This window comes from Nannospalax galili, unplaced genomic scaffold, assembly GCF_000622305.1.
Source record: "Nannospalax galili isolate Female #2095 unplaced genomic scaffold, S.galili_v1.0 scaffold553, whole genome shotgun sequence".
NCBI classification, from domain to species: Eukaryota; Metazoa; Chordata; class Mammalia; order Rodentia; family Spalacidae; genus Nannospalax; species Nannospalax galili.
Window position 1 is genome coordinate 5,691,285 of NW_008336313.1, and position 23,764 is coordinate 5,715,048.

The window sequence follows — 23,764 nt, forward strand, 5'->3', positions numbered from 1 at the left end:
AAAGAATGACTATTTAAGTGTGCTAGGTCAATTCAGTTCTGGTGGAAGTATAAAGTTACTTCAAATTACTTTCACTCACAGTGCATGCACACTGTTCACTGAAAGTGATTCTGCAGAATAGCCTGTATTCAAAGAGAGTGCCTTCCATTCATTTATTCATTAATGTTCAATCATTCAATCAGTTTTTAGAATGATGAATGTGTGCATATCCTACGATATTTAGGCACACTGTCAGGCAGAATCTAGGATGGTGAAAAGACAGTATTTTCTTTGTTAAAGTGATAGTCTAGGTGGGCAGCCAATCAAATAGATGGCCTTTCAGAATATAGTATGGTAAGTACTGGGCTGGAGGAGTGCAAGATACTAACGGAGTTTAGAAAAGAGCTAATCCTGAAAACACTTACTCATTCTCTCATTCAAGAAACACTCAACACACTGCACCAGCTGGCTGTGCTGAAAGGGGAGGACACATACTGCAGATACAGTGAAGGGTACAGTGAAGAAAGGGGTGATTCGAGACTGGTGGGCTGAGGGAATGGAGAGACCTACCGGTCTAGGGCACCACTTGTGGGCATACTGCGTGCAAAGCCACGGACACCTGTCTGCTGGAAATATGGAATGCTGAAGATGTTGGCAGCGATGACAGCCACAGAATCAGAAGGGTTCACAAAGAACCCGTGCTTGCCCAGAATCATGTTCCGATCCTTGGGAAGAAGGGAGATTCAAAATGTTACCTTTTACGCAAACTACCAATGATCTTTCATGGAGTTTTATAAAACAAAATGGATACCTTTACTCATACTGGGCTTTAAATGCTGGATTTTTAGTGGATTTGCACTATACTGTTGGGCCAAAGGCACCTCTATACCCAAGAGTTAAAACTGGTTTCAATTAAAGTGCAAGCAAAAACTCCTTTTGAGCTAAATCCTCTGTTCTGCCTCCAGGGGCCAGCTGACTTTAACCTCCTAGACCTTTTCCAAACTCTGGAACCAATCACATCTCTCCCAGAGGAGGGAAAAAGGATGTGCAAGAGAGGAAATGTTGGCTGTTTACACAGTTTGACAGATCTACCAGCATCCTTTGAGAAACAAAGGCAGATTTCTTCAGGCAAGGGCTTCTAAATCATGGTCCCTCCATTTGGTACTAGACCAACAAACTATGTCGCTACCTTCACTGTTTCCAAGGTGCCCAATACCTGTCTCCTCTGGAGCATTTGATTACATGAGGAAAAATTCCCAACATGCACTACATCAGATGTATTGCAAAATGTCTGCTATGAACCCCTTTGACTTTTCCAAATTTTGGTGTGGAGAAAAACTATTTTCAAGGAAATAGTAGGTTTTAGCTGGCAAAACACATTAGCAACAGCAAACGTGAAATTTCAGTGTAATAAACACATTTAGCACTTACTGTCTGTGACATACCAGGGATACATACCTAAGACATGTCTTTACATGGTCACCAACATAAGGAAGCAATTTATACCCCAAATTTTCATTGTAGAGAAAAATGTTAATTCTCTTATCAGTTTTCATATTGGCTATAAAAGGAGAGTTTTCATCACCCATCTGATATGCATGAATGACAGGTATAACAACAAAATCTTTTCTAGAGATTAAATACTTAGCTGCTGGCTGAGAGCAGAGATCTTCCTTAGGAGATCTAATATCAAACAACTTATGAAGTACAGTCACTATATCATAGCTGGGACCTCATAACACTGTCACTCAGCAAATACAAACGCCTGAAATTCAATGCACGTGTTACATTTCAAAGACTCTTATTCCTACTCAAGAGGGTTTTTAATCATTTGGTTTTGGCCCCTAGTGCAATGAGAGACCATTGACAGCTGCTCACCAAGCTCCCAGGGCCTGGTAGAAGCTGCCCATTTTTCCCCATCTCAAGGCCTGGCTTGCATGAGAATTTGTTTAAATTCTGTACCCACCCCATCTCCATCAAAGGCAGCCCCGAAATCATGCTCTCCTGACTTCATGGTCTCCACCAGGTCAGCAGCATAGGTGAGGTTGGGGTCAGGGTGGTGGCCTCCAAAGTCCTCCAGGGGAACACAGTTCACTGCTGAGTTTGCTGGGGCACCAAGCTCTTCACAGAGGATCTTTTTTACATACGGCCCCACAACTACATAAAGTGCAAATAAAAGGATGAAGAGTCAGAAAATAAAACATATTAAAACATGTGAGGATTGAGAGGTGAGGTGCACACTTTGGGAATAAGAATGGCTTAGGCCACAGTGGGAATGTGCACACCATGTTCGGAAGCCAGTGCAGAGAAGTCTGATGGGGGTGGAAGGTCTCCAGATAGGAATGATGGAAGATCAGGTTGGAAAAAGTGTGGCAGGTTCATAAATGAAAAAGTGGGAAGGGAGGAGAAATAACCATTATGAAGGCCTACCACACCCAGGGCAGGTGCTGTTTCCTCATTTAGTCTTTCACAAGGTTTAGTACTTGAGAGCTGGACTCTGGCATCTGATTGTCTGGGTTCAAATCCCAGCTTTGCCAATTACTGCCTGTATGACTATGGAAAACTATCAAGTCTTTCTGTACTTCAAGTCTTTCTAATCTGTGAAGATTATAACAGTAACTACCTAACAGGATCGAGGCAAAGAGAATAAGAGTTAGGAGACAGTAAGGGCTGGGGATAGTTCCAGACACTTACAGACAAGAAAACAGAGTTTCTGCAACAAAGATCTATGGCCCAGACTTTTACAGACCCTGAAGATATGGGAGCTGCAATTTAGGACACTTATCTTCCTACTATATCAAACCATGAATAAGCAAGCAAAGCCAGTAACAACAGAGGAACACTCACAAATTTACAGTGACATTTTGTGGAGCTATCAAGAATACTCATCTTTAGCATGCTGACAAGGGCTGGGGATATAGCTTGGTGGTAGAGTACGTGCCTAAAATACTAAGAATGCTTCCTTGTTCTCATTGTGGGAGGAATTAGCCAGAGGATAGAACAGCACAGGATGTGTGTCTCCTACTACAGGCCACATGTTAAGGTGGCCATTGACACATGACACAATAGTCTTAAGCAATCAAGGCTAAAAAGATGTACACAGAGAACTCAGAGGCCTGAGAGGCCTGGAGAAAAGCAGCCATTTCCTGACCTGCTTCTCCCCAGAACCCTCTCACACGGTCCACCCTCAAGCCTGCCAGGCTTCTCACTCCCCATCTGATGTCCACTCTGAAGCCTTGTGCTTTTGTTTTAGCCACTACCTCGATAGGGAGCAAGCCTCGCTGGTGTTCTACCACCTTAAGTGTTTTGTGAAAGCTGAGCTGGAAGCTACTTCTTTCTGGAACGTTTTCTTGATGTGCCTAGTCAAACATTTTCCATACCCCAAAGAGAATACTTGAAATCCACCTAAATCTCAAATCACTGGTCTAGTTAGTTGGTTAGTTTGTCACCTACTTTGTGTTCCCAGACATCAGTCTTTGGAGGAAGTCATCCCCAAGTCCCCACCTATTCCCCAAGTATGCACACATGAAGAAGTCATGTCTGCTGACTGGCTGAAGATTATACAATCCTTTCACATGAAATGAAACCCCAGAGGGCCAGCAAGGACCCAATAGAAGACTGAAGCCCATCAGGAGGATTCTCACTATGGTTTTCAGTATATCAGTGGCCTATGCACAGCACCACAAACAAGTTCAGGCAGAGGCAGTCTTCCCTAACCAGACAGACAAGTGTGTGGGTTTCACACATGAAAGAATCCCTGCCTCTCTGACATTCTAAAATTTTAATTATTTCAAAACATACAGATAACCTAAATACTCATAGATTCTCATGTTGTATATATGACAGATCCCCATGGACCTGTTTGTGGTCATGGCTATCCATCCACTGGCCTGGTCAAATAGCCCACAGCAGAAGAAGACTGGGAGATACACATTCTGTTGTTGGTGAGTTTAATCCTCAGGTTTCTCTTGCCCCATCTAAAAATAGGAGCATGTGGAGGTGTGTGGGGCGGGGGGTGCATCAAGAACATGTTTACCACAGATAGCTAGCTATTGAGTCAATGGTCACCCCCTCAGAGACATACAGGGGTGCAAAGGGACAGAGAGTATCTGCAGCAGCAGCTGCATGTGACTCAAAGCTCAGGGCTTAACATGGATACACTGACTCTCACACCAGCTTGCCATGAGGAATGTTTCTACTATTTTGCGTGCCAACAATGAGATATTTTAACTGTGTAAATATAGCTCTGAAATGGTTGCAAAATAATTCTGTTTAAGCCATCAGAGGCTTAAGGAGAGGACTGTGAAGTGCATCAAGGCACACACAAGAAAGAGCAACTCCCCATCTCTGAAGAACCACCAGTTCCCACCTCCATGCATGGCGTCTATTCGGATCTTTAGTCGGTTTGGACCAGAAAGTAGCTCTTTCAGTGCGTTGAAATCAAAGATGTTTCTCAGCATTGTAGCATAAGCTTCCACCGAATCCACAATTTCCACTATGAGAACAAGCAACATTAAAAGGTAGAACAAAGCATATTTAATTAGACATTCTGTACTCCAAAGTAGCTATGTTTCTGTAAACCTGCAAAAGAATGATTATGACAGGACTGCTAAATGACATCTTATTCAATACTAACAATTCTCCTTCACATAAATGCTTCTAGTCCCATTTTACAGACAAGGAAACTGAAGGTCTGAAAGATCAGGAACTGCCTGTGCAGCTAGGGAGGGACATGGATTTTCGATGGTGGCTGGATGAACTCTGTATGCTGCCACCCAGTATCTTGATACATCCCATATCACTTGTATTTTGGCATCATGGATAACAAAAAAAGTTAGCAACACCTACTTTTCTTCTTCTAGGTTCATTATCACCAGGACTTTACGGTAAAAGGCAAAAAAAAAAAAAAAAAGTTCCCTAATGAACCACTTTTTGCATTTTTGTATGCACTACTAGTGGGATACAAATGTAAGGATTAATATTCTTGTTACTGGCTCTTCAGGGGTTCTGGATGTTTTCAATAAATTAAGAGTTTATGAATATCTAGTGTTTCCTGAACACCAAGAATGTCTTCACTATATACTAAAGTGCCACTCTATGTTTATTAAGATACAACTGTCAGCCCTTGATAGGTAGACTCAAACAAACAAAATGCACTCTCTAAAGTTTCAGTCCAGAGGAAAGTGTACAAGTTTGGCAAACCCAAAATGCAGGTCATATTGAGAACCATCTCATCTTCATTTTATTAACATGAATTCATAAACATTTATTCCACTGATTATTGCAATACCTTAACATTCAACAACAAAATGCTAATCACAGCTTCCTTTATGGTGAGTTTCAATGCAACCCCAAAACATGGTCTGATTGATTTTACTGAATATCAGGGAAGGAAAAAGTTGAGTTTGAATCCTGGTTTTACCACTCACTGACTACTGTGAGTCTGTTACGGACACCTCTCAGCCTTTGCTGCTTCTGCTGCAATGGTTGACACTGATAGTGCTGCCCCACAGTCCCAATCCAAGAATGAAATGTAATGGGCACATAGTAGGAAATGCATGGGTACATAGTAGGAGTTCAAGATTAATCTGACAGGTCTTCTAGTCAAGGCTATTTGGTTTACCAGTACAGAAACTGAGGACTAGAAAGTTAGAAACAAATTAGCCAGTCATACAACTCATCACTGGCAAGGCCAAAGAGCCCAGGTCTCTACACTCCCAAACCTAATTCCAGACCTGCTAAGTAATTAATTGATGCAAAGCTCATTGACAACCATTTTCCAAAGCTGAAGACCCATTAACAAAACTTTGAAAGGAAAATTGCTCAAGCTGGAAACAGGAGTGTGTGGGAAGGGAAGGTAAACTTACCTGTGAAAGGCTTGAACTTGTTTTCCAGGTCAAACTGCTGCTTTCCCAGAACACCAAGGTCTACTTTCAGGTCAGGGCAAATTGCATATTCTTCAATAGTCTTGCTGATTTGGAAAATTTTGTCAGTGATTGCTTCTGGAGCAGGACCTACAAATCACACAGTGAGCAGTGGGTCACAGTGCACAGTTCATGTGAAAATACAGCCCACAGCCCAGCAGTTCCTCTATCCTAGCATGCTTCCACCACATCAAAAGGTATCATGATTTTTTTTTTTTCAGATTCTTTTTGAGACAGGGTCTTCTTATATAATCTATATCGGCCTCAAATTCACAACCTGCCTCAGCCTCCCAAGCACTAAGACTGCAAGCATGTGCATGGTATCCAGCTTAATAGTGTCAGAATTCTCTAAAAGGAAATATCATGTTAGTGGGAATGTGTGCATGGCTCCTCTTTCTGACGTACAGCAGAGTAAGAAGCATGTCCCTGGCAGCAAAAGGAAGCAAAGTCTCTCTACAGATGAGCCCCAGAACCTGGCCTCCCAGGGCTGCAGGTACTAGCTTATACAGCTGAATATAAATCCAAATATGTCAAAACAACAGAAAACTCACCTCCATTAGAAATATTGAATTTGATTCCAAAATCCCCATTGGGCCCTCCTGGGTTGTGGCTGGCTGTCAGAATGATCCCACCAATGGCTTTGATTTTTCGGATGATGCAGGACACAGCAGGGGTAGAAAGGATTCCATTCTGTCCAATAACCAGACGACCAATCTAGAAGAAATCCAGCACACACATGCTAGCTTCTATAAATCCAAAGCTACCACAAAGAAATGTCAGGGCAAGGAGAAAATGGACAAGGAGAACACTCTGATGAACCAGAAAAGATTTTTCTTAAGAAAATATCTACATCTTGGATGTCTCCACCACATTTCTGAAATAGCAACAGCACTGTTGAGCAAAGCCATCCTTCAGAGTTTTTTAGAATTTTGGAGTAGTGTGTGGTCTGGGGTGTTGTAAGGCTCTGGCAAAAAAACACAGTGCATGCATGACAGCTTTCCAGGTCAGGTTCTCAAGTGAAGACAGTGATAGACAGTGAGAAGACCCACATTTTTATTCAGTTGAGTCATACTTTTAATCTAAAATGGAACAAAGAATATAGGTTTAACTAGTTAAGGGGTTCTACCCAAAGAAAAGGTTTTGGGTTCTACCCAAAGAAAATTTTTATTTTACAATAAAAATCCTTAAAAAGTAAAAGGACTGGGAGCTGGAGAGCTGGCTCAGTACTTAAGAGCCACTGCTGTTGAGAGGATCTGGGTTTGGTTCCCAGTACTCACATGGCAGCTAAACAACCATCCTGAACTCCAGTTCCAGGGGATCTGAAGCCCTCTTCTGGCCCCACAGCATGCACAACACAAAGTGCACTTCCATACATGCAGGCAAAACACTCATACACATAAATCAAAAATAAATAAATCACTAAATAGTAAAAGGATTATACTTGATATCAAGATTAATTAATATGCATCTTGGGACTGGAGAGATGGCTCAGTGGTTAAGAGCACTTACTGCTCTTCCAGAGGATCCAGGTTCAGTTCCCAGCATCCACATCATATCTTAGCTCTAGTTCCAGGGGATCTGGTGCCCTCTTTCAACTCCTCAGTCACCAGGCACACATGAGGAACTTACATACATATAGGCTTATGTTGGGGACCTCTGTTATGCAAAGTAGAAGTCCCTTCACATCCGGGCAGCTCATGCAGCTTGGGATTATGTGCTAGGGCTCCTTTCATAGCAGGGTGCCTTCCTGGCATCTTTCCTGACTCTCCTTTTGAAGTGCCCGCCACAAATGCTCTAAACACAAACATGGCCTCTGGCTTTAGGAATACCATGCCTTCCTGTGATTTTCAGGCAGACAGCAGTCTGGCAGAAACCCACTTCCATATGTAAACAGAATGTCTCACAAAGTATCTAACAGCCAAAGCTTTTACCACTACCCCCATGGTATAAATATCCTAGTCTTCTCTCAATATTTGGAGCTAGAAGAAGACTTAGAGCTAGAGCGAGAACTGGGTCACTGAGACTTGGAATAAAGAGCTGTAGACTGAGTTCTGTGTCTCCTGCCTGCAATCTAGCCTCCCCGGGGGGCAGCACTCCCTCGTTACCGACTTTCGGACATTCTAGCTTTCGCTGTCCTCGTACTCTTCCCGCGTGGTTCAGTGGCCAGTGGACCTCGCATCCTGAGGAAAGTACACGGGTGGAAAAGGGACAGGATTCGGCTGGACAACGCTCCAGTAGCAGAGAAACTTTCAGCACCAGACACGCGCCGACAGAGACACAGGACCCGAGCCGGCGGGAAAAGCCTGCGGGGCACCTGCCGCCGCAGCCAGAGACGCCTGTGGCCAGACCCACACCGCGACTAGCCAGGTGTGGCGGGGACCCCGCGATACCCGCACACACCACGCCTGGGGCCCAGAGCACTCCCTATAGGCTTACACTCATACACATAAAATAAAAATAAAATCTTTTTAAAAACAATATACTTCTGGACTGGAGAGATGGCTCAGCAGTTAAGAACACTGGTTCTTCTTCCAGAAGACCCGGGTTCAAATCCCAGCACCCACATGGCAGTTAACAACTGTCTGTAACTCCAGACAGGGGATCCAACGGTCTCTTCTGTCCTCTGCAGGCATTGCACGACACGGGTGCTCTCACCTACATGCAGGCAATATACTCATACACATAAAAATAAAAGAAGATAATAAAATAAACATTATACTTCTTATAAATTTATCTTTCCAGGCAAGCTTGACTTTTTCATACAGTGGGATTCCTCAAGTACATCACGTTAGGCACACCTTGGTTACCTCCTGGCTCTAAGACAAGAATGTGGGGAGTGAGTGCTGAGAAAATCAGTCAGTCCCACCTATATGAAAGGGACATGGGGACTTTGCTGCATTCCCCACTCACTTCCCTGCATCTTTCATGGTCGGCATCAGTCAAGCTCTGAAACCTTCCTTTGCTGAAATGAAGTCATGTCTGTTTCAACAGGGCCCAAGTTGGAAGAGAAGTTTAGTTAGCACCTGGCATACTTGGAGAAGGTGGGACTGCTACACTGAAAATACTTAGATCAGTGTGTGCTTTTCTCTAGCCTCCTTTCTAAGAAAAGAATCAGGATTGGTTTTATTTTTAATTTTCTATTAGTGTTTTTGTCACACCCATATAAATATGTTTGAAGAAATGGCTTGATGATAGAACATTTTTCTAATGTGAAATATAATGAGATACCTGAATTCCCTGGAGACGTTTTCTGAGTTGTTAGCTTTGTAACGCCATCCCCACTCTACACAGATCACTGAAAACTTGAGTCCTTATGATCCACTCCTTCCTCCACTACCCAACTCCTTTCAAAAAGAAGCTGCTTCTTTTTTTGTTTGGTTTTTGTTTTGTTTTGTTTTGAGACAGGTCTCCTGGTAGCCCTAGCCAGCCTGGAACTCACTACACAGAAAGGCTGGCCTTGATTTCAGGGAGATCTGCCTGCCTCTGCCACCCCTACCCCACCCCCACCCCACCCTCAGTGCTGGGACCGAAGGTGTGTACTACCACGCCCAACCAAACAGCTGCTTCTTTTTCTTTGCTCTCTGGCTCTCACCGCTAGCTCTGAATAATTTTTGTTGTAGTTCCCTAATGTATTTGTTACATCCTGCCTCCCCACCAGAACTGATGCCATAAGTAGGCTCCTTTCTGGACTAGAGGGACCTGCAGAAAATACACAATCAATACTGGTGATTATGCCTGACCTGCCATGGCTTTATACACCTCACAGGACTTCCAGTCCATCTCAGATTTGTTCCTTCTAAGTGACATTGCCAGAGTTGTCCCAATCCCACCCATCCCTTCATTCTGATTAGCGCTCATAGAAGAGAGCTATGGCCACTGTTGGGATAGATGACATGAATATGTCACATAGAAAGTTAGCTGTAGCTGGGAAAGGCATTGAAACCTGACTACACAGTGGGAACAGGAGATGGTTCACCCTTCCAGAGGGTTTTTTTTTTAATGATTATGATAAAAATAATAGCCTGGAATCAGGTAATTTCAGTTTCTGTGAAAAGAACTTAGGGGTAGTAATTTAAAAGTAGCTGGTGGAATTATTCAAAAATCGTATTTTCACAATGAACATACTAACTTTTACATCTATTCTGTATGTTTTTGATATGGAAGGAGAGTTTGATAAACAGTAAGCTAAACCATGCAAATCGCCATTCCACCATTTGTTCTTGTGCCATGATTGCAGGTTGAAGGGATCATGCCAGGGACCAGAGTAAGAGGAGACCGGTGCAAGAAAGTTCACGGTTACTTCCCTTGATGGGCTGAAGGTTCCAGAGCAAGTTCCTATGGACCACCCTCCAGAACATGACATCTCAACTTGCCATAGGGAAGGTTTTGCTGTTGCCCTCCTTGCCTTAAAGCCTTCTCTGTACCACACAATCCAGAAGTTCTTGCCCTAGGCAGAGAAGAACTGGAAGCAGGACTCAAATGCTCACACACCACTGTTCACAGCAGCGCTACTCACAGCAGGCACACAGGGAACATAACCCGAATGTCCTCCATCAGACGAACGGATAAACAATGCATTGCACATACACAAAATGGAATATTATTCAGTCTTAAATGGAAGGAAATCAGATTGGAGGGTGTTGAGTGAATGGGTGGGTGGGGAAGTAAAGTAGTAGAGAAACAAAGCAGACGTTAAAATAAAAAAGGAAATCCTGTCACACACTGCAATACAAAAGGATCTTGAGGACTTAAACTGAGTGAAATCCTCTAGCCACAAAAAGACAGATTACTGCATGATTCCCCTTCCATGTGCTATCTAAAGTCATCAAAACCACAGAAACAGAATGGGGAAGGGAGAGCTCAGGGGAGGGAGAAATGGGGAGTTATTTAATAGGTGTTGAGTTTTAGGTTAACAAGATGAAAACATTCTAAAGATCTGTTGCATAGCAATATGAATATGGTTAACACTATTGAACCATATAGTTGAAATGGCTATGACAGTGAATTATGTTTTTATTACAGTCAAATTGTCTTTTAAATTGGTTACTATCAAATAGTTTACCATTCAAAGATGGTATTGCTATCTACGCATAAGGGGACACTCGTTTTATTTTTTTGAGACAGGTGATATATTTTCCAGGATAGCCTCAAACTTGCATCTTCCTGCCTCAGCCTCCCAAGTGCTGAGATTACAGGATTGTACCACTATACCCAGCTTAAAATCTTTTTGTTGAACTCAAGGAGAAGGGAAGAGTGAAGTTCTGATCCATGTGCCTACATAAAGGAGTCATGAAAACACTATGCTAAGTGAAATTTGACAGACACTAAAAGACAAGTGTTGAATATCACTTACACAAGGGACCTAGATCAGGCAAGTACATTGAGACAAAAAGTAGACTTGACGATCCCAGGGGCTGGAGAATGGGGGTATGGGAACAGCTGTTTCTGTCACTGGAATTTCTGATTGGACTGTGAAAAAGTTCTGACTATGGATGATGATGACTATAAGTGCCCCTGAGAAATGCCTAAAGTGATAAATCTGATGTTCTATGTTACCTTCCCCAGTCAAGGGAAAACAGTTTGGTGACTCATGTTTCTTTAAAACAAGCTAAGCCCATTTTCTTTTCCTGTCACTCATCTCTGAACCTTCTCTAATTTCAAAGCTCTGGGGACAGCATGAGACACCAATATGGGGCCCACTAATGACTTATTTCGTGTATTAAAATGTCCTGTAAAAGTAGATACTAGCTTACTGTCATGGTGTCACACATGTTTAATCCCTGCACTTGGGAGGTGGATCTCTGAGGTGGAGGGAGGCCAGCCTGGTCTACACAGTGAGTTCCAGGCCAGCTGGGGCTACAGGGAGACCCCACCTCAAAAACAAAACAAAACAAAAAAGTAGATGGCGCTATGCAAATGAGAACAAAGAGAAAGTTCTAATGAAGGGGAATTATACTCTGTACTCCAAAGATGCACCACATATAGCCTATTAGAGGGGGAGAGGTGGCACAGTCTCCACTTAACTCACTAGGAGGGAGCAGCCACTAGCAACAGTAAGCAAAGAACACTGCCATCTGCCAAAATCTGTGGTAACAGTTATCCTTCCTTAGAGTCCCTGCATCCAACCACAACCAGAGATGTTAAAATAGTCAGAATGGAGGCTGCGTTAAAAGAAGAAACGAAGCAAGGTCCTTAGAATTTCAGTTTTTATCGGATTAAAGTATTTTATCAGCCCACTAAATGTTTTAAGTAATTTAGCCACCTAACATGACTGCTTTCAATGCAATGCTGTTTTTAATAAGGAATGTCCTTGAAAAGACTTAAAAATATTGCTCGGGCTGCCACAGCCTTAACAAATAGGGAGTTACCATATTTAATCAATTATTATCTCCGGAATGTATTATTTAGCAAACCTTCAAACGGTAAATCAGAGACAGTCTATAGGGTCTGCCTGAATTATGCATTCTTACCACCTCTTCCCCATCCTTCAGCTCTACACAAAAATGAAATGAAGCCAAATATATCACAGCAAAGGGGACAATGTAGCAGATTCACTCAACAGCCTGGTAGATGGAGAAATAATGTCCCCATTCGCCCCTCTCAAAAGATTAAAGCATCTTAATACCATTCCCTGTGCAGCTCTCCCCCAAGACGAAATGTATGGCGTGTCACATTTTATCTTAAAAATGCGTATGCTTCATAATAATTTCATATTTGAGTGCTTTATCAGCAATTTTCACATGAGAGGCATTCAGATTCTGAGCCTAAGTTTCAAAGGAAACCCTATATCATAGACAATAGGATGTAACGTTTTTAAGTTTACTTTGGTAGTTTTCCTTTTATAATTTGCTTTTTGCAAGCATCTGCTTGGGACATCATTGAAACAGAATGAAAATAAATCCCTAACACATCTGACTGCAGTGCTAAATATGTTTTCAGGACCAGAATTTCTTCCAGAACAAAAAACTTTTAAATTTCACAGTTTAAAAAAAAAAAATCATGTGCTCCAAATTCTAGATAAGTATTATCTAAAGTACTGAAAAAAAAATTTTGAGTCCCACAGTGAAATCTAGATAACAAAAGCATCATCCTGAGGCTCATCTTCCCATAAATGAGTGGAGCTATGCAAACCGTTACATGACCCAAACCAGTGTTTTCTGGTGTGATATTCCTTCTGATTCACTTAATCTGGCCAACATGTGTCTTCATGATGCAGAGCTTTGGCAGAGCCTACATATATTATTGTCTTACAGGAACTGTTATCTCTACTCTGCTGCACAAATTCATCCACACACAGGGCTTCTTTGTGTCCAAGATCATTATAAACAGATCACACTGTACCGGCTCTTCTCCGAAGTCTCAGACCTAACTTTTACTAATCCCCCCTCACTATTTTTGCATGACTACCAAGACCCACAAACAACAGCATGCCCTGGGTTTTGTTTCCCTGTTTGACAACTGACTGAACTTCAACAAGGAAGCCACTGAAAGCACAGCAAATCCTCTACTCTCCACAACTCATCACAGCTCTCTGACATAGGCTAAGGTGCCTCTGGAAGCTAGTTAGCATGCACGAACAAAAGCTTAAGGCCAGGAGTCTGCCTTAAATGTCTAAAAAAGCAACAGGTACTTTCCAAGCTACAAGGACTGAGCACAACACATATAAAGCTGGACTTAATTCCCAGATCCCTCTGTTACTACTGCAATTCTGGAGTATTTCACAGCATTTAAATCTCTGAAGTCACAGTGAAATTCAAGTGGGTGTTAGAACTGAGGTGTAGCTCTCTCTCTCTCTCCTCTCTCTCTCTCTCCCCCTCCCTTCCTCCCTCTCTCCCTCTCTCTCTCTTTCACCTCTGTGAATTTGGGTATGTCTGCAGAATTAAGAGGTTATTTGGAAAGTCAGAAATATAATACTTATCATATACCAACCCCATTGGCAGCTGCCATCTGCATTATTGTTTCTATTGCTGATTTATTAAAATACCGCCCATCTCCACCGACCACCAATGATGATCTCTGGCGATCTTTTAGGTCTATGGAAAAGAATATGCTCTGGATAAAATTCTCCAGGTAGCATGGCTTTGCCTCAAAGTAATGGGTTTTCTTCCGTAATCCACTGGTTCCTGGTTTCTGGTCATGGTAGGGAGCTGTACCAAAAGTCAACAGAGGGAGAGGACCTTCTTCCATGTTTCTGTATGTCCCAGAAATCCATTCTTCAAAGTCACTCATCTTTCATTTCCACCACTTGGCTCAGTAAAGGTGTCCAGAAAGCAGTTAAGAGTCCCCAAAATAGCCTGTCCAACTTGAAGCTGCCAGTGTTATCCAAGTGGCTAACACAGAGTTTTGCCTAGACCATCACTCTCAGTGAGAAAGCCTGATAAATTCCCTGTGGTGGTTCCTTTGAGAAAAGGATATGGGCACACACACACACCCATACCCACACACAAAGCAGATCTTCAAAGTCGTTTGGATGAAGATCCTTCTGCCCACACAACCAAGCTGAATGCACTTCAATTCTTTCTTATTTCCCCATTAGGGCAGAGGGCCGGTGTGCTCCCTGGAACAGACTTTCCTTTCAGACACCAGATGGCTGTCAGCCTCCACTCATGGAGTCCAGGCAAAGATAAGCCAATTGCAGTTCCAGAAAGCAGGCTAGGAAAAAATACCTGGTGTGGCTCTCACTGCTCCTGCCATCACTTGAACGGGAGCCTCTGGGCCATCTGCAGCTAAAGTTGCTGGGTGCCACTGAGCAAGTTAAAGGTCAAGTTTAAAATGGAAGAGAGGGATCTCAGTTACCTCTGGTCTCCTCATTTCACTGTCATTTTGATAGCTGTGGGATTTTGTACTTTCCACATGCAATCCCAAGTAGAAGAGAAGAAAGCATTGAACAGAATAAATTTGTTCACTAGCGCCTGCAAATTTAACCAAATGGGGCTGGAAGTGTATCTCAGTGGAAAAGGGCTTGCCTTGCATTGTGAAAGGGCCAGGATTCATCCCCAGGACTGAGGAAACAAGAATTTAATAAAATACTATCCCGTGGCCAGCTACTTTGTCAATCCCTCAAATTTATGGAACAGTGACTATGAGGATCCATCTACCAAACTCCTTAAGAAATCCAGAACAGTGGGGAAGACGTTTGGGGGCTGTGTGTGTATTTTCCTGGGTGTACAATGCTGGATCAGTTATTAATATTTAGACAAGAGGAACAGAAGATTTTTTTTTCTCAACTTCATAATTTTAGAAATAGGGTCTCACTATATAGCTCAGGCTGGCCTTGAATTTGCCTTGAAGCTCATACCGGCCTGGAACTCACAATCACCCTGGGTCTCTGCTTCCCAAGTGCTGAGGTATGCAACACCATACCTGGCTTAAACACACTTTCAAGACAACATTTTTTTACAGATTTATGTTTATTTATGTGTGTATCTGTGTACATACAGGCATGTGTGTGCTGGTACCTGGAGGCCAGAAAAGGGTGTCAGAGCCCCTGAAGATGGAGTTTTAGACAGTTGCAAGTCACCTGATATGGGTGCTGGGAACCAAACTGAGGTCCTCTGGAAGAGCAGAAGTACTCGAAGCTGCTGAGTCATCTTTCCAGAACCCTCAAGGAAACATTTTTAGTGAAGCAACTTGTCTTTTGCACTTGAAGAACCTAAATTTTTTTAAAAATACTTTATTTACATATTTTTATTTTATGTGTATGAGTATTATGCCTGCATGTGTATAACTAACTGCACCTGTGCCATGCAATGCCTGTGGAGGTCAGAAGAAGGTGTTGGATTTCCCTGGAACTAGAGTTACAGATGGTTGTTAGCTGCCATGTGGGTTCTGGGAATCAAACCCAGGTTCTCTGTAAGAGCAGTGAGTGCTCTTAACTGCTGAGCCATGCCTCCAGCTCCAGAACCTAAAACATTTACATTTTACCTGAAAAAAGAATTTCAAGCTTTAAAAAAATATTATGTATATGAATGTATTTCCTGCATGTATGTAAGTGTACCCAGGTTCTCTGTAAGAACAATCAGTGCTCTTAACTGCTGAGCCATCTCTCCAGTCCCTAACCTGAACAAATTTAGTACCCAATTTCATCTGACCCCTTCCAACAATCTATTTGAATAATATTTATGTGTGTTTCTTACATGGTTCAGCAGGAGTTACCAATTAAGAAACTATGTTGTCAAGGTTTTGAAAGAGTTAAAGATGTTTAAAAAGTAAACTAGGACAAGTCACACCATATGTCTAGGGAGTCTGAGGTAAACTGGAGAGTAAGGTTTTTAAGAGAGCAGTGAATCACCCCTTGAAAAACAAAGTGTATTTTTCTACTTATGTGCCAAGCAAGATCTGGCAGCAGCTCACTGTCCTATGTTCTGGGGGGTTGCCTGGCACAGGACCAGCAAAGCTAAGAGGCCTAAGTTGGAAAGCAGTCTACTGGCATGGGAGCCTGGTCCCCTTCACACAACAAATGGGGCCCATATCAAAGAGAAAACTTTCAGACATGCCAACAGCTCATAAGGCTCATCTTTTGGGTTGAGAGCCAGACAGCCAAAGATCACCTATTTTTTAATAGGGTTCTTCATTCTTAAAAATGAAATTCTTTGAAATTAATTATAAAAGCAAGGCTATTTTACTCATGGCTACGTAACCACTGTTTCTCAACTTACTACAAGTACACTTTATTTTTTACAAATACACTTTTTAATTTGCCTATTTTATGTGTATGTGTATGTGTGTGTGAGTCTGAATGTGTGTGTATGCCTTTTTGAGACGGAGTCTCCCTGTAGCCCTAACTGGCCTAGAACTCATTATGTAGACCAGGCCGGCCTTGATCTCACAGAGATCCACCTGATTTGTCTCCCAGTTGATAGGATTAAAGGTGTGTGCTACCTTCCATGCCAAGTTTCTTCTGGTTTCTTCTAGGCTTGAAAATTAGGCCAACATATGTATCTTAGCATATGCAATAGAGATCTAGATTTATGAAATATTATTCCTGAAATCTCTTCATTGGACTAACAGAGCAGCCACTCATGTCATTGCAGCCTTCATAATGAGATCGTGATGTTCCAGGGTAGACCTGGAAGCACCTGGACATGGTGCCTGGGCTTGCCCACCCCCACACCACAATCCAGCATATTTTCTGCTCCTGCTTTGCCACTTGTTGGTGAAGTTCTTTTTGAAGCTGAAATTATGGGGAATTATCAGTTTGAAAAGCCACACATGACCAGACTGGTGCTGATCAATATGCAAAACAAAACCAGAAGGACACATGGTAGATGCTTACGGCAGGAAAGCTTCTATTCTTTTAAAAAAAAAAAAAAATGGACCTGAGTTGTATTTTACGGACACCAAAGAACTCAACCCCATATAAAAATATTACCAGAAGCAGCAATGTTAGATGGACTGTGAAGTACGGTAAAAAGAAGAGGCACTAAAACATTAAGCTTCCTAAGACATTCGGACTAAGTGGGGCAGCTATTAAGAAACTCATCCGTTTTAGCTCTCCAGCAAAGGTTGAACTTCATCTTCAGAAACGCTACTGTCGAGCAGAGCGAACCCAATTTGGCCTAATGAATTCTCCAGCATTGCCAGTACTCCTTCACAATGACACAGATTACATTTAAACCATATGGGGATTTAAGGATTGCTCCCTTCAGACAAGGAACTTTCATACCAGTCTTGGGCCCAATCAATTTCACAATGGCAGTTATGAACCCCTTCGCTCCCAGCCTCACAAAGTTTCAGCCCCTTCTCATCAGGAAGCTGGAGACAGGCAGACAGGCAGGCAGGCAGCCATCCAGCCTTCCTTCCTTCCTTCCTTCCTTCCTTCCTTCCTTCCTTCCTTCCTTCCTTCCTTCTTTCCTTCCTTCCTCCTTCCTTCTCCTTCCTTCCTTCCTTCCTTCCTCCTTCCTTCTCCTTCCTTCCTCCTTCCCTCCTTCCTTCCTCCTTCCCTCCTTCCTTCCCTTTTCTCCTCTTCCCTTCTCTTCCTCTTTCTTTCCATCATTTATTGTGGGGCTACTGGATCCTAGGCCCCATTCAAGGACTGGACCCAGGGCCCAAGTGGGTTCACGTTTCCACACACAGAGTTCATTTTTAGAAAATGTCACAAGAGTGGACCTAAGGGACAGAGCTGCTAATCTTGACCTGAGGAATAAGCCCTAGGAAGCCAGCTATTCATTTGACTAAAGCAGGAGGGTTCACCGGCAGGCTGGCCCAAGGCTCTGCCCTGGCCACAGGCCAAAGTGCTTGCTCCCTGAGTGCCCAGAATATTGGTCCACAGCAGTGGGAAAAGTCCATTCATATCTCCAGCCAGCCCAGGTTTGGCACCGCAGAATATGAAGTGCACAGAATTAGGAGACAGAGACAACTACGGCTCAAATATGTGTCACCAAGAGTATGAAAGTACACTTTTGAACAGGTAATGTAACTGAACTGAGCCTTCAAAATGGGGTTAGCTCTCAACTGAAATGCATAAAACATGTAAACACCCAGTACTATCTCTGGCATACAGTAGGCTGTCAGTAAATATTAGTCCAATACCCATTCCAAGCTGAGTTTATCTCCAGCAGGGATACACCTGTCTCACAAGATTGGGGTGAAGATTATCTCCTCCTTGAATGTTGACGAAAGCCTCTGTCAACTAGAAAATGATGTAAATATATGAATTACAGTTTTTTCACTCTCTGAGGTGGGGTAGAAATAGAAACACAAGTGGGTGGGTCTTTGTTCATAAGAAGTTCACATCAGAAAGAAGTCATCACAGTGAGGTGGCCAAGGTCCTGTTCTGGAAGTGCTGAGGCTCTGAGAGGTAGCTGTGCCAGGGCTGAGACTAGAGAAACAACTGGGGTGGGGCAAGACAACAGTCACATGAACCATGTTAAAGTCTATACTTCTGTAGACATCAGGGAGCTGTGGGAAAAAATTAAGCAGGAAGCACATAAATTAGTACGTTTAGGAAAGTTGACTGGCTGGCAACAGTGTATTAAAGAGTTTGCAAGAGACACTAGACAAAAATTAAGACTGGTAAACTAAGGCTGGCAGACAAAGAAAGGCTGGTTAAAAAAAAAAAGCACTCCTTAGTTGGGGTGGCTTTGAGATCTTCATGGATAAAGCCACTCAGCACTGAGCTCTTGCTGGGCCTTCTGTTACACCTTCAACTTTGAGTTCCTGAGCCAGCTGGAGTATAGGGGTTTTGTCCTCTAACAGAAGAGATTCCTGAGCAACTGCTTTCTTCTGACCCCTTTTCCATGTCATGTCTTCTGCTCATTCCTTCTCTTCTCTGAGAACTGTCCCCTATCCTATCACACCAGGGTAATCTCTGGGGCCATGTTTCTACAACACTATCCTGATTCCAGTCCATGATCACCAGGAGTGGACACCTGACCAAAGCTGGACCACTCGTGTCTTCTGTCCCTGAAATCTAGAACTGGGGCTCAAAACTATTTTAGTCAGAGCCAGTTAGCCCTTGAATCAGGAAGGCAGGTAAACTAAGGGATTGGGGGACAAGAACAGTCATGCCACAATCATTCTATAGAAATGTGACTGGCACCAGAGGATGCATGAAGAGTATCTGACCCAGCATCATTTATATATCTCTACAAGCTCTGACCCTGATGCATGGGAAAAATCATAAAAAGAATTCAAAATAGAATCAGGCAGAAAATAGGTGAGATGGATCTTCTCAAGTGAGTAGGGCTTCAGACTTTCAGATATGAGAATTAGTGAACATGTGTTATGAACACAGGTCACTTGAGACTCACTATGGCACTAACATTCTGGACCAGGAGTCTCCACATCCAGACCCAACATGCAACATACCCTGTATCCAGCTTACAATGTCATCTTCATTCAACTGGAAAGGTAACTCCTAATTGCTCAAAATGAAAGAATAGATGGGTTTTAAGTGGGCTATTTTTAAGGGGTATGCTGGGGTCAAATCTAGGGCCTTGAGCATGGTAGACAAGCACTCTAGACTGGGCAACATTCCCAGTCCCTACACAGGCACTTTAAAACACACATTTAGAATTAAGTGTAGAATTACAAAGTATATCTTGTAGCACAAAGATCATAAATCAACCTTATAGTACAAGTTGAACACCTCTTACCAAAATTCTTAAGATCAGAAGTGTTTTGTATAAGATTTTTCTGGATTCTTGAATATTTACATATATTTATATATATATATATGTATGTATATATATATGAGACATAGAGATGGAACCTAGGACTAGGTAAAATTCATGTTCATATGTACCTTTTGCATATAGCCTGAATATTTTAACTGTTGCTCATCAGACAAAGAATTTTAAAAGAGCATAAACATGAAATTTATAAATATAAAATACTTTTAGGAATTTACATAAATTAGCTTGTAAATAAAATAGAAAAAAAACACATTGACAAATGGGTCTGCAGAGGGCAAGGACTATGAAGCAGATGGGTTGGGATACACAAAGATAAGAAACAGAGCTGCCTGAAAGCTGCCTGGGGGCCTCCAGTACGTGCTTATGTGAGGCTGAGAAGCCCCCAGCAACCCCAGTGTCCCAGTGCAGTCCTCCTGGTAGCTCACTGTAATCTCACTAGGCTGGTTACCTACAACCACCTACATCTCTTCATGGTGTTGCTGGGGCTCTATGGTGCGGGGCCTGTTGGCTAGTCCAAGTTGATCTCTGTCTGTCCAAAGAAGCAGGAAGAGAGGGGCAGCTTCTTCTCCTTCTCCTTTGAGAGACTTTTAGTGTAGGAGAGTAAGTTAAGACCTGGAGTGAAGACTGCTCGCGTAGGAACCGGAAGGGCAGTGCTGTGTGCTCAGCATTCCCAACCTACAGGTGCCACCTTAATTTGTGTGACTAAACTCAAACCATCTCTCCAACTTAAAGATGTATTTCACTTGTGAACGCCCTTCCAAAGTCATGCACACATGAAGAAGATTCCTGTTTTATCAGAAATGATCAATATTCAACCACCTGGAGCAATTTATAAGGGTCATGTACATTTTTCATACGAATCTTTTATTTCCTTTTTGGAGTATTCACAAGGAAATTTTCATTTAATCATTTTAAGGATATTCACTTGGAGCTACAGAAGGATTTTCCACATTCGGCCTATTACCAGGAGTAAGTATTAAAATCCCTTAGTGAAAAGAACAAGTTCCAAAGTTTCCCAGCAAAAAAAAAAAAAAAAAAGATAAATGCTAAGGAAAGGAACTGCTAAGCACCATGATTTTATCATGCACACTGTGTGCATACACCGTGACCTACACAGATACAATTATTATGAATCAATTTTAAAATAAGAGATTTTGTAAAAGTCTAGCTACAGAATCGCTTTATTTTCAAGTCATTCATGGTTGTATGTTTCCCTCTTGTGGTGGAAAACAGAAAAATCAGGCAAGATTTATTGCAGCCTCATAAGGCAAGGTCTCTTTTTCAGAACTTCTGCCTTATATAAATGTAGGGGGCTCCCCTTCATTGGGAGGAATTGAACCCCTTATGTTTTGCTGTGGCTCTCCATCAAATCATTAAGATGTGGCAGAATTCTTGGACTCTATTTATTTACTTTTATGTGTGAATGTTTTGCGTGCATGTAAGTACACCACATGTATACAATGCCCATATTATTTGAGTTCACAAATGAGTAAAAAAAAGTTCAAAAGGCTAGGACTGTAGCTCGGTGGTAGTATATTTGCTCAGCATGCATAAGGTCCTGAGTTTGATCCCCAGTACCTTCCACTCCTTCAAAAAGAAAATTTCAAGCACTTTGCCCCAAACAAAGTAACAGCTAATAAATAGTATATCTAGGAATCAAACTCGGGTCTGTCTGACTCTGAAGTTATAGTGCAATAAAATCTTACATGAAAGTAACTTTTAAAAACTGTATTACATATTTGTGTGTATGTGTTTGGGCATGCATGTGCTATGTGTACAGGTCAGAGGACAACCACATCTGTTCTCTCCTTCCACCATGTGGGTTCCAGGGATCGAACTCAGGCAGCAAGTGCCTTTACTTGCTGGATCATCTTATCGAGCTGAAAGAAGTGCTTCTGATATATGTCTCTTGAAGATGGCCTGATGTCTCACAGTTGTTCTTTAGCTCATTTGAGTCTTTATCACTTGGGCTTTGAGAGGTTTATTTTGGGGCATGATTAAAATTGGCCCATAAGCTGATTATTGCTGGGTGGAGAAGAATTATCTTCTTTAAGGAAGTGACTCTAGATAGGCTGACTAGACCCCAGTGGATGAATGTGCACTGCAGGATGTCAGGGGATACTAACTTGACTTGATAAACCTTGATAAATCAGAATGCATGACATCCAGTAGGAGGACTATGGGAAGGCGCCAATGGGGCAGGGGGTATAAAAATGATTAAGATGTTGTGTATGAGATACACAAACATTCAATAATTTTTAAAAAACCATCACCTCAATCCAAAATAAATAAATTAATTAATTAATTAATTAATTAATTAATTTAATAAAAAAAACCATCACCTCAATCCAAAATAAATAAATTAATTAATTAATTAATTAATTAATTAATTTAATAAAATTGGCTCATGGGTGACTTGTCTGAAACAACAGTGGAATTTCAATAACCACTATGGTAATTCATATTTAGGTTGCACCCAGAGCTCCTAAAACCTTTATGTGCCTATTAACTCACTCAGCTCCTATAAAACATTTTCCTGGAAGACACAAGGACTAATCTACTTTCACAGGTGAAGATTGAGCTTTGGAAATTTAATAAAATTGGCTCATGGGTGACTTGTCTGAAACAACAGTGGAATTTCAATAACCACTATGGTAATTCATATTTAGGTTGCACCCAGAGCTCCTAAAACCTTTATGTGCCTATTAACTCACTCAGCTCCTATAAAACATTTTCCTGGAAGACACAAGGACTAATCTACTTTCACAGGTGAAGATTGAGCTTTGGAGAAGCTAAGCACAGTTTTTAACATTTCACAGCAGATTCAAAACTAGGGCTTGAATCAAAGCCAATTCCAACTCATCAAATGAACTATTTGTGCCACCCAGTGGCCCGTTTTCCTCTTGGCATTATGTTGGAGCACTGTGAATGCTGAAGCTCTGAAACCTTCCGCCAGTTATCTTAGTGTATGCTTCTGGCAGCAGAAGTACTAGCTAGAAGATGCTCTGAACAGATACATTCTGCTCCTACCCTCGTGTTGCCCTGGTCTAGCTCCTTCTCCAGGCCTCTCCTTCTATATTCATCTCATTGGAGAAGAGATTCCTGGCCTTCTGGCCCCATTAAAGCAGCACTGGGGGGGGGGTGCTCCTCTGGGTTCCTATCCTCTGCTAGCTGTAGTAGATTAAATGGTGACGTCTTCTACCCACACCCATCAAACATGTTCACTCAGAACCTGTGATGGATTATGACCTTGTTCGGTAAGACTTTGCCAAGTTAAGGCTCTTGAGATGAGAGCAACCTGGATTATCCTGGTGGCCCCTAAATCCTATGACAACAGATGAGGGCCAGGGGGTGTGGCACAGTGATAGAATGCATGACTTAGGCCCAAAGTTTAATGCCCAGTACAGAAGGTGGGAGTGGGGGAGAAGACAGACACAGGAAGAACTAGATACTGTACTCATATGGACATGCCAGGAATCCCTGGGCCACTCAAAGTGGAAAGCATCACAGAAGGGTTCTTACCTGGGGAACTTATTGCTAATATCTTGATTTCAGACTTCTGTTCTCAAGAAACAGGAAACAATAAATTTCTGCTTTTTAAGCACTCAGCTTGTGGTCATTTGTCTCAGGAGCCACAGGAAACCAATGTATAGCATATTTTTCTAACTATCTGAGGGTGTATCTGACACTTTCACAAGTACAAGCTTCCCAAGACATTCTCTTACT

The 23,764-nt window shown here is 42.2% G+C and overlaps 1 protein-coding gene and 1 long non-coding RNA gene across 5 annotated transcripts in view; one reads left to right on the forward strand and one right to left on the reverse strand.

Annotated features, from left to right (window-relative positions):
- LOC115070013 overlaps nucleotides 1–11,680 on the forward strand; it is a 20,430-nt gene extending 8,750 nt beyond the window's left edge. Inside the window, exons 2-3 of the long non-coding RNA XR_003849228.1 lie at nucleotides 3,826–3,923; nucleotides 10,141–11,680. This is a non-coding gene — a long non-coding RNA (uncharacterized LOC115070013). The remainder of the gene's footprint in view (nucleotides 1–3,825; nucleotides 3,924–10,140) is intronic.
- Nucleotides 1–23,764, reverse strand: part of Pgm1 (phosphoglucomutase 1) — a 61,015-nt gene that overhangs the window by 23,332 nt on the left and 13,919 nt on the right. For 3 of the 4 annotated variants that reach the window (XM_008831070.3, XM_008831073.3, XM_008831072.3), the window contains 5 exons: nucleotides 6,455–6,617; nucleotides 5,847–5,993; nucleotides 4,349–4,474; nucleotides 1,946–2,136; nucleotides 550–704 (listed from right to left, as the gene is read on the reverse strand). In XM_008831070.3, the coding sequence (XP_008829292.1) occupies nucleotides 550–704; nucleotides 1,946–2,136; nucleotides 4,349–4,474; nucleotides 5,847–5,993; nucleotides 6,455–6,617 (782 nt within the window). Of the gene's footprint in view, nucleotides 1–549; nucleotides 705–1,945; nucleotides 2,137–4,348; nucleotides 4,475–5,846; nucleotides 5,994–6,454; nucleotides 6,618–13,832; nucleotides 14,371–23,764 lie in introns of those variants that run through there. The other variant, XM_008831071.3, reaches the window with a different exon arrangement.